The 11,878-nt window shown below is 36.2% G+C and overlaps 1 protein-coding gene across 1 annotated transcript; it reads left to right on the forward strand.

The window, feature by feature from the left end:
- Positions 1–386: 386 nt before the first annotated feature.
- On the forward strand, positions 387–10,438 carry LOC131793261 (uncharacterized). Its single transcript, XM_066166476.1, has 11 exons — positions 387–437; positions 1,436–1,552; positions 1,938–2,019; positions 4,455–4,517; positions 4,655–4,735; positions 5,364–5,408; positions 5,784–5,858; positions 6,367–6,414; positions 6,657–6,707; positions 6,897–6,959; positions 8,606–10,438. Exons 1-11 carry the CDS (start codon positions 387–389, stop codon positions 8,647–8,649), a joined length of 720 nt encoding a protein of 239 aa, XP_066022573.1. The 3' UTR covers positions 8,650–10,438.
- The last annotated feature ends 1,440 nt before the right edge of the window (positions 10,439–11,878 follow it).

Consider the following 11,878-nt stretch of genomic DNA (forward strand, 5'->3'; position numbering starts at 1 on the left):
AAAGATAAATTACAAATAAAAAACAAATAACTAAAACTAAATCTAAGAACTAATTAAAAATACTAATCACAAAGTATTAACTAAGAGTAATACTAGTAAGGTAAATTAAAATTCAAAATTAAATTTAGACAGGCCACGTTTGAAGGCAGGCAGTGAGTTTGCATTTCTTAGTGAGATGTCTAAACCATTCCATACATCTGCGCTAAAGTTAACTGACGACCAATGACCCCATCATCTTGTGGCACTGGATTTTCGAACGTTATTTCTCGATCTTGTATTGTAACCATGAAAGTCCCGATTAAATGTGACAGGAATAGTATTACATGAATGGTTGTTAATTAATTTGTACATAAAGATGGCATGGTGTTCTTTTCTACGACGCAGTAATGGTTTCCAGCCAAGTCTCTTTAGGGCCTCAGTTGCGGAAAAATAAACAGGTAAGTCTAAAATGAGGCGAGCGGCCTTATTCTGCAACACTTGCAGCTCAGACATTAAGGACGCATTTCCGCGATCTCCCCAGATGATATCCCCATAGTCAAAAATAGGTAAAATGAAACTATTGAAAAACATAATTCTAGCGTTGAGGGGGAGGCAAGATTTAATACGCCTTAAAAGACCTAACTTTCTACTGACCTTACTACGAATATAATCAATGTGGTCAGTCCAGGAGAAGTGGTTATTAATCACAATGCCTAGGTAAGTAAAAGAATCTACGTTATCGAGAGGGGTATCATCAGCCGAAATAAGTATGGACTCAACTTTGTTCAAGCGGGAACTACTACCGATAAGCAAAAATTTGGATTTTTGAACATTCAGAGTCAGTTGGTTTGCCCGAAGCCACCTACATATACGTTTTAAGTCATCGTTAATCTTACTTTGTAAGTCTACAGTAGATTTGGAAGCGAGGTATAAAACAGTGTCATCTGCATATAAAGTAACCTGACAGGATTGCAAAACATCAGGTAGATCATTCATGTAAATTATAAATAAAAGTGGGCCCAATATAGAGCCTTGAGCAACGCCAGTCGATACAGCGGCAGCTTTGGAGCAAGCATAATCACAGCTAGTCATTTGTGTTCTGTTTGTTAAGAATGAAGTAAACCAGGCTTTGCCAGCATCATCAACACCATAAGTTGAGAGCTTCTGGAGCAGTATTGAGTGATTGACAGTGTCAAACGCTTTGGCGAGGTCTAAAAAAACCGCACCGGTCAGGCAACCATTATCCATGGAGTGAAGGATCTGATCAGAAAGCTGAATGGTGGCAGTAATAGTAGATGACTTCAATCTAAATCCAAACTGGTTGGGTGAAATTAAATTATTCTCAGTAAGATATGCATAAAACTGAGTATGTACCGCCTTCTCTTCTCTCTGAGTCTTCTTCATTATTCTGACCGATTTCCTGTGTTGGGTACCAATCATTGCTATCGGCATCAAGTCGCACGTCGAGAAAACGTTTGATCCACCTGGTGATCTGGCAGTGTGGATTGCAGTGTTCGCCCTGCCTATCAATTCAGCTATCAACCCACTGCTGTACACGCTTTCTACTCCACAGGTAACAGTTTTCTCTTGCTTTGAAATACGATACACTGTCATTTTCAGTTTTAACAGACACCCCTGCGAAATGATTTTTGAAACCAACACAGATCGATAATTCCCACTGTTTTCCAGAAATTTTGATACTTTCACTCAAAGGCAACCTCTCTCTTTCTTGAATTTATTCTTATTACGACTGACAAATGATATTTTGAGACCCTCAAGCTACAGTCGATAACAGTTTGTTTTTGTATATTTTTCGCGAAGTACCCCAGAAGTGGAAAAGCACAGTTTTTCTGTTTGCTTCTTCACTGTTGGTTATAACCATGGCGACAAACCTAAATTTAAATGCAATTTAGTAAATATCTCTTTCATTAACTGCCGCATAAATTGATAATGTATAGGTGCAAGCTGTGTTGAAACCAAAACTGTGGAAACTGTGGTTCAATGTTCGATCTATTTTCCGAAGTGGACAAAATCAAGAAGGTACGGTGCATTTATACATACCATAATAAGGCCTTGGAGGAGATGAGGGTGAAAGTGGTATGAAATGGTAAAAACAAACATTGCTTCCAATAAAAAAAAACAGAAAACGAAAACAAACAGACAAAAAGAAAATTTTTTAAATCTCAAAGGCATAATAAACAAAATGTTATAACAGGTTTTCGTAAAGAACAGAAGGTATTGTAGACGAGGCCGGCAAGAAAAGAAATTAATGTAAGAGAGTGATTAAAACTGTGGGAAGAAATGGGGACTAAGCACTAAATTTATAATGTCAATAGGAGAAACGACCCGATTAGAAATCATAATTTAATGTTCATGAGCTATTCCGAGTTATAGCGGTTCAGAGATAAAGTGCCGCAACTTCAGCGCGGGAATGAACTGTCATCGGTATAAAGAGGAAAAACCGAGGTAGTAAAAATCAGCGAAAATTTTTCGAACTTCAAAGTGGGACAGTCAATTTTATTTCATTTTATTTCATTTTTATTATTTTTTTGTGTGGGAGAGATATGGCGGCAAAGTAAAAAAATATAGAGCTGTTAGATTTATGCGCGAGGGATGCATTGAAGGGCAGATGATAACAAAGTGAGGGCAAATTGCCACACCTTAAAATTTTGAATGGACGCAGAACTTCTCGAACATTCCGGCGTCAGCATGCAGCCTTGCCTCAGTTTTTTTTTTAATGCCGTGATTTACCCTATGTTGTAGCATTTTTTATTCTGTTTTTTTCCTGCTGATTCGTAGCGGGGGGTTACTGTATTAGGCAAAATAAAACAAAATGATATTAAACGAAATGCAAATTCTGTCATTTGTGAAAAGAACTCAAAATCTTTCATTTGCGAACTGGAAATCTGTAATTGGCAAGACTAGAAGTGTGGAGAACTTCAAGGTCACCAGCCGGAAGAATAAATCTGTCGGCGGTTCATCACAAGTTTGGATTGCATATGCAACCTGTTGTGCAATGTAAAGATAGTGCGCAACAAGCGGTAGAAACGGCCGTAACTTTAGTTTTTTGGGTTTTATCAAAACTTCCTAAATGCTTCATATCCCACGAATGCACAGCTGAAGTATCAACCAATTGTTTTATAACATTGTCAACGCATTATGTTGCATGTTGTTTTCTCACAATTTGGGAAAATTTCGAGAAATACAGCGCGCAGTTAGTCTCAAATAAGTCGTCTTTGAACAATCACAAGCTCTAATGAAACTAGATAAGTTCAATAACCTATCCCCGAGCTAGAAAAAAATTTGACATTTTTTTGTTATAATGTACTCAGAAACCAAAATTTTTAAAATAAAATTCGCAGTGCATACTTGGCAATCAGATTTCAAAGTCACTTCTTATATACGTCGGGTTTACCCAATGAACGTGAACTGAAAGGTAAGTCAAAAAAGACGTAAAAATATCAGAGAGAAACGCTTCATTCCAATAAATACCAAGTACGCTATGTATTGCCGAAAAGAATCATATTTCTTTGCGTATGTTCGACCCGCGTTAAAGATTCACATTTCTGGGATCGCTGTTTACTTGACTTCATGGCCAGAATATTGCGAAGCGTTGTGTTCAAAAGTTATCACATCTAAAACAAAATCTTCTTTTGCAGAATACTTCAGATATGTTAACACTTATAAAAATATATCTAACGAGCAAAAGAATGCCCCAAAATAGCGAAGTCGACTGTTTTCAGCAAATTCAGTTTCGTTTTCCATCCATAATTCGGATCGTGTTTGGGAATCGTAGTATTGCTCACCCGAGAGCTCTTGCCATCGCTTTTAAGACTTAAAAGATCATCGCTTCCCAAACGAGTATCCTTCCACAGATTTACTTTTCAATAAGAGCTTTTAAAGGTCTATCTCAATCGGGATGGAAAGGATAAATTTCTTGAAAACCTCTCAGCCAAACTCGTCCGCAAGTTCGCATTCAATCGCTGAGGAAAATTTTCAATCTGGAGGCATATGTCTGCTGATGTTATTAGCGTGTACAAAGGATTATAAAGCACGCTTACGCTGTTGAATTTGGGAACTTGTATTTGTTAGCTATGTTATCAGTTCCTCTCTCCCACAAATACTTTTTCACTCTCCAACAATGAATTCAAGAAACTTTCGCTAATTATTCTTCATACCGATGAGATAGACTTCGCCTCTTTCTCGCGCCGTAATTTAGGCACCAGATCTCTGAACCAAGCAATATTGGGGCAAATGGATACCACTTGCAAATTAAACCTTTTTTAAATAGAATGTGAGCGTAAAACTGTGAACCATTTTCAAAATATAGATGGATAAGCTTCTAAAGATGCAGATCTGACTTGAAGAATGACTTTTTAAACTGATGTTTGGATAAGCCTTAATCTTTGTTTGTAAAAGTTTAAGACAATTTTTTTGCTTTTTGTTTTTTTGTTTTTTTTTGTTCTGTTACATAGCGGAAGCAGGAAATGATCAGCAGGGACAGATTATGAATGAAGAACACGCCAACAACGAAGAGGGTAATATATGATGATTCCTTGTGTAATTACAAATTAAATGACTTCTCTCCAACTTGGTAGTGTTCAATGTATAATGATTTTCCTTTGTTTCTTCTTTTCCTTTTTATTCCCTTTTTTCCCACATTTTCTTCCCATAGGAGAGCAGATTGAAATGCAAGAAATAGAGCACAACGAAATCCCGGAAGTGGAAGCTCCTGAATCGCCTTTTCTGCAACCAGGTCAGTATTCCATCCGTATACTTATTTTCACTGAAACATCATTCCGCAATTAGCTAAGTGGGTAATCAAATGGGAAACCTCTGAAGCAAATTATTCGTCTCAGTACTCGTGGGTATTATATCGTGGGTATGAATGTACTTTTTTTTAAATGATTTTGGTAATATGTGATTGATTTCATAGTTTTCAACTCGCATGGCACGTGTATATATTTAAATTAAATCATCTACCACATGTTAGCACTCTTCCTGATTAAAATAAATAAATGGAAACATACCACTCTGCTCCTCTTCCGATAATTCTTTTTGTGCATTTTGAGAAAAGAAAAATAGAGGAAGGGCTTCCCGTTATGACATAAACGCCATAAATTTTAATGTAATCACGATAGGCTGATTACTGAAAGAAAAAACCTATAATAAAACTAACTCCCTTGGTCTTTCTTAAGTTACCTTCAACAATTCTGGAGACAGTTCTCCTTACGCACTTTCTGAACCTCACTTGGTTCCCATACGACAGAGCTCTAGTTAATGACTAATAAGTATTCACAATTATCATTCCATGATTTAAGTTTGCGGTTCTACTATGAGGTAAATAACTTAAATTTGAAAATAATTTTTTGGTCCATCGACAGCTATGGAACAAGCCTGTGGAGGAGATGAGACCCCATCTTCTTCCGGTAAAATGTCTTATTAATTGAAATAAAATTCCCCGCCTGTTATTATGTTTTTATAATTTTTTTTTATTTCAAAAATATTAAAACAATTCATGCAGAACTGTTTTATTCACAAGAGTAGAACTGTAATCATTACAACTGTAAATTGTAACTTCTACTGCTGTTTAAAATTGTTCCTGAGAATCGCCAGATGCTGAGCAAGAAATGATGTGGTGGGAGTTAATGAAAGAAAGCATTGAGTCACATGAACTGTTTTTTTGAAAAAGTGTGATTTCAAATACACGTTATCATGCGCATAAACTTACACATGTGAAATAATGTGAGCTGTATAACATAAGCATCATGGCATGGTTTACTCTACTTGTTCCTTTGAAACAGATTATGAGGATGATTTTGACATCCGACCAGCCACTGAAAAGACTGTCGAAGGCAAAGAACTTTTAAACAAACTATGTAAGTCTACCAAACAATGAATTAAGAGGAGCCTCGTACAACCCAAAGTGCTGGCTGGTTCCACAAAACTGGCTTGTGGTATATTTATTTATATATCCTTGTATGTTATACAAAAAAGATTCTATTTCGGTCTCTTGAATGAATTCATAGAAGAAGCTAGGTGGTCACCATCTCCTTTAAGGTCAAAAAAATATTTCCTCACTAACTGAAAATAATGACTCTTGCAAACTTAAAAGACAGAGTGGGGGAAATTGGACAAAATTAGACGTATTCATGCCCTACACGCAAGTGCACCAAACACCACCTGCCTCATGCCCGTTTAGGGTGGAAGACTCTTGCGCAATACCTTGTGAATATCTTTAATAGCTATTGATACAAGAGTTGAAAAATTTTCAACAAATGTCATTTGTTTTAATCATCTTATTAGTTACTCATAATGCCATAATGTGCTTAGTTTCAAGTTTACAAGTATTCGATTACTAATTTTTTCCAAAATGTGTTTCTCCAGGTCAGAAAGGAGAGAAAAAGCGTGAGCCTGAACAGCCAATTGAAGAAGGTAAATTTCATACGGTTCAGTTTCTTTTTGCTTTAATTTTTTTTAACCTTTACAGCTAAATGAGCCAATTTGGTGGCTTCGAACATGGGCCGGGTTTATTATGAAGACCACTTATTATATTTGATAGGTATTATATATGCGTTAGCCTACACAGCAACACTGACAGTTACTATAATGCATTCTATACGTTTCCCTTAAAGTACTCATATCTCATTATAATTAACAACCTTGCTATCACACAGAATCTAAGGAGCAGGTGGAGAGTGAAGAGATTCCATTGCCAAGTGACGAAGGTAAAGGATATAGAGATTTTGATTGGTTACCCAAGGTGTTAACGCGCTAGATGAATTATTGAAGCATATCTTTTACCTTGGTAGTCCCTGGGAAAAAAGATAATGACTTCTTAAAATGCTCAAGTCAAAGCAAGATTGAACGACTGAAACTAATGTACATTTTATCAAATGCTTTATCTTCTTAAAAAGCTGAAAACGTCGAAGAAGAAGACAAGAAAGTGCTTGAGCCTGACATGGACACGGAAGAGGAAGGTAATATTCCTTATAATCAGATAACTTGGGTTTATCGACCGAGTTGATAATGTAAACTGACCCCCGTGAAGAGTTTCAAAGCTGATGCCTCGAGCGTCAGCCCTACGTCAGAGCGAATGGAGGAATTTAGGTTGTGTGAGTGTTTATATGTGGAAAATGGAGATACGCTATAGGTGAGAACATGGTGACAAGGAATATTAGAGTGAATAAAAAGCGTTTGTTAATACTGTGGGGATCAAGAGTGTCAATTTGAAAGATAATTTTTTTGCTCTAGAGTTCTGCCCCCCTCCGAACTGCCTAGATATAGGGAAAGGCCGTAGACTGCCATGTGACTCCTAGAACGTTCAGGAAAATTAAAGTGTCTAGCAACTCGTTTGGATGCGTCTTTATACGTTGCAAAGGTGTTTTAGAAATTGGCCACCTAGTCACCGTTCTGCGTCATCAATGTATATCTTTTTGCAATAAGTGCAAGTTATGCTATTTATGACATTGGCGGAACTGGAAGCGCAACGTAACCTCTTCGTACCGTTATGGGACCTAGTTCTTAAACACTAATCAGCTTAGCCGAAACAGTGCTTATGCACACTTGCTTTTCATTCGGGGACAACTATTACAAAAAAAAGAACAGGTAACAATGAAACCAGCTAAAGCCAATATTTTCGTAGGTCTTATCGAACGCCAATTTTTCGGTTAATACAACGGCCTCAAACCTAAACTCTACGTCGCTACATTGAAGTGTATATCAGTGCTACCGCAATTTATAACCGTGGTCAATTCCTTGTCTAAAATATACCTAGGAAATTTCCGACATTTCTTTGCCTGTTTAGAAATGAAAGTTTTAATTAAATGCGAAGGTTAATGTACTAGTGTGTACAACAAACCTACCGACTTATATAGTTACTTGTAATATTCACCTCCGCATCCATTACATGTTAAGAAGACCACTGCCCTTTCTCAGTTTGTTAGACTTGTGGAAGAAAGCAGTGTGATTCGTAATTGTTATAATCTGCTGCTTGTGGTTTTGCAAACGGAAACGATTTTATCCTGATTTTGGTGATGTACGATAAGTAAAAATATGAGCATACCTGCCTGCTGACCTAACCTTACCAAGTTACTGATTAATAAGATGAGTTAGTGTAATCACCTTAGTTAATAATGTAAATTGTTCTCCGTTAGAGTTTCTAATTAACAATCTGGTTGATGGGCCAACTGGTCAATTGACTAGTAAGCCGTCAGATTACATCAACTGTTTGAGCTGGCTGAAAGACGGTCTCATAATCTGCCTGACTGTCTGCCAAACTGGATGATTGTCTGTCTGCTTTAATGTCTGCCAGAATGTCTGCTGGACTGTTTTTCTGACTGTCTGCCTGAACCTGTACACAACTGTCTGCCTGAATGTCTATCTGGCTTTCTGCCTAACCTTCTGACGGACTGTCTGCCTGACTGTTTGCCTGACTCTCTTTTATACTGTCTCTCAGACTGCCAGTAAGACTATCTGCCTGACTATCTGCTTAACCAGCGGGCATGGAGTAATTTATTTTCAAGCTGCCTGTGGGGATCAGCCTGCCAAAGCCAAATGAGCGACTAACTTTCTGGTTGGTTGTTCTGCATGCATTGATAAATGTGTTTTTTTCTCTTTCCATTAGTAAAAGAGACCTTCATGGTTGGGGAAAAGAACAGAAGGATTTAAGTGATAGAAAAAGCAATTCTAGTAATGATCATGTGGTAATTAGAAAAATTATGTCCATCTACTGATCGTTTTTATTGAAGTTATTTGCTATCATTAGTAGTATACATGATTAACTTTGAGGGAGTAGCAATTCCTCAGTGGTTTCAGATATGAATTTTAGCTGATTTTCATTGTAATGTTTTCGGCTTCATTAGGCTTACTCGTAGTTTAGAGGGAATTTAAAGTTTTAAAGTCCATGAATAGCTTCCATTTAGAGTACCTACTACCTCAGTTTCTTTTTCCTAAAACTGTAATTTAAAAAATGACATATATCATAACCATAGCAAATGTTTAGCATTTAGATTATGTTTGGAAGTTACGTTTCTTAGTATCTCTATTTTAGGAAACAAGCAAACAATAAAAAAATAAAATTTAGAATCATTTAGAGGCACAGACGTCAATTATTGGATATTTAGTAGTATATTGACGATCTTATGGTTCGTTTTTAGAATTCTGATAGTCTTATTTACGAGTATTTCTGAGTGAAATCGCTTTCAGCTTGCTTCATTTATGAAATATCCTTAATTTAGAAAAGAACAAAGAAGTTTGGAGGTGTACTGATTTTAAAAAAGACTAACGGGCTTAAATAATAATTAGCAGAGATTTGGCAGTAAAACATAAATTTAAATAAGTCATTTCTAGGTTCTTGACTAATTCTGGGAGAATGTTTCATTTTGAGTCTAAAAAAAACCAAAGCACTTAGTATTCGACGATAAAACTTAGTCAGTTGTGTGGTTCAAGATTTCCAATGGCAGATAATTATTAGCATCCTGACAATCTCATTTCTTATAGTTTTTTTTTTTTTGTAACTTTTTCCGAGCAATTAGTTGATAGGAGTTACGGTTAATGTTATTTAGGGCTGGAGATTATATCAAGGAACTTTAAAAAATCACGGTCTGGACTTTAGCTACGGGGGATTCGGCAGTATAATAACAACAATCAAAATAGCTTAATTCCACAGCACCTTTGGCGAGTTATCAGGGTAAATTTCGAATTTTTCTTTTTTTTTCAACAGTATCTCTAGTTGCAAGAGAAATTAATACAAAAGGGACAAAAAGAAGAACAATTTACTGAATAAGACGTCACTAATCAATGTTTCAGTTAGCAGTTTATTAAGTTATCTAAGTAGCTCATTTCTAGAATTTTCATAACTCGTTTTCGAGCATTATAGTAACTAATATGAGGTAAAGTGACGTCTATTCTCGCTATGTTAGAACGTTTGTCATGAGTATAGATTTATCAGATAACTTAGAAAAAAGTTTGGGTACGCAAACAAGCTTTAAGATATGTAGTGGGAAAAAAATAAACAGGGTAAGACATCGCTTATTAGACGTTTTGTGGTGCATCGATGATCTAAATAGCCCATTTATTAGAATTTTCATAACTCGTTTGCGAGCATTATAATCATTAAGACTTAAAAAGACGTTCGGAGATATTACACTTATACCATCGATATTTCACTCCAAAAAAAAAATAATAAAAATAAAAAAGGTCTAAGAATATCACTAAATTAGATATTTGGTAGTTTGTTTAAGCCTAAATTGTAGTTAATTTTTAGAATTGTTTAACTCATTTTGAGAATTCTAGTTCATTGTAGTACGTGATATTCAAATTATTTCATAGCCTGGTTTAAATGTGATCATCAAACAAGGTTTTTACAGTAAAGAGTGAAATGGCACGGAGTAAGAACTTTTTCCAAGTTAAGGGGTTAACAATAAGAGGATCATGTTTACTGTAAATCAGAGCTTTCAATAAAACACCTTTTAGACCTTATCTTGAGTCTGATATATAAAAGAAAAACAAACAAACAAACAAAAAACCAACAATAAAAGTTTTTAAGTCTCGTTATTGATGCGTTACAAGATTACAATGGTCTTCAAGTGAGAAGGTACGTAGACGGCCCTGAATTTCAGATCAAGCTTTACTTATGATATACTTTTGAATTGACTGGCTAAAATTTATCGAAAAAATGTTGTCCCCTTACGGCTCTTTCCAGGCGAGCGAAGGCGAGTGCAAGGGAGTGTCTTGCCACTCACGTGAAACCAGAACAATGGGATTGTTGGAACTAGGCTGTTGGATATGCATAATTAAGAAATCAAGAAAAACTACACCTATTTTGTCTACAATCGAAAACTTTAGTCCAATTGACAAGATGATTCCAACCGTGTTCCACGTCAGCAGCTGTAATGAATTTGCCTAAAAGAGCCATGAGCCACATGGATGTTCCCGGTCAGTGATCAATGCAGTGAATGTAGGATCACATGAGATGTAAAAACTTCATTACAACCTGATCCATTTACTATTTTAACTCCTGAAAGTACAGTTTGTTATTCCATCAGCTTATTAGTTTCTCTTGGTTCCATGAAATCAAAGGAAAGGTCACCCTATGAAGCATTTTATTGCACGGTTCAAAAGCAAAGGCCTTTAATTGATCGAATCATAACACTAGTACTTCTGTAAAAGGGATCAACAGTCAATCTATCTCGACTAATATTATTACATTGTTAGGCAAACTACTGAACCTAAACTAATGATGGCTGGATGTCCAAAATCTTGGAGAAACACATGTAAATAGAGTGGTAAGAATTTCAATTTGAGCGTCTGATTTACATAACATTTCACGAGAAAAACATAAACTTTACCAAGAAAGGAAAATCGCTGGTTAGTTTTTGAAACTTACATTTGAAAAATGACAACTGGCACCGTTGGGGACGGTTATCACATGAAATAGTATGAAATTGATTTTCCTCAGCGTTGCCGCCCTGCTTGCTTAAGATCCCTAAGGTCTGTAAAGAATCCACAAGTGATCTAGCAGTGACAAAGGCGCAGAGACGAAAAAATATTCAATGAGCAAAGTAATGGGTCTGCTCTTGGGTTTCAGACAACCTTTTGCCGTCCTTAGCTAACCACAGCGTGAGATTGCTAAAATTTGTTTTCTCTAAGAAGGAGAATCTCGCAAATCATTCGCACCATTCAACGTTGCATTGACATATAATAGTTAAATGGAAATCCTCTGACTTTAACAAAAGTGAGCACATCAACTTTGTCGAAAAATTCGCGGAAGAAATGAAAGTTTACTTTTGATTTCGATTTACCCAGCCATCCACATTGCGTCTTGCGTGATACCTTTACCTCCGTGATGCAAAAGGAATTCTTTTTAAGAATCGGTAAAACCATGAAGGGGCCCTTT

The sequence above is a fragment of the Pocillopora verrucosa genome, chromosome 5, assembly GCF_036669915.1.
Source record: "Pocillopora verrucosa isolate sample1 chromosome 5, ASM3666991v2, whole genome shotgun sequence".
NCBI lineage: Eukaryota > Metazoa > Cnidaria > Anthozoa > Scleractinia > Pocilloporidae > Pocillopora > Pocillopora verrucosa.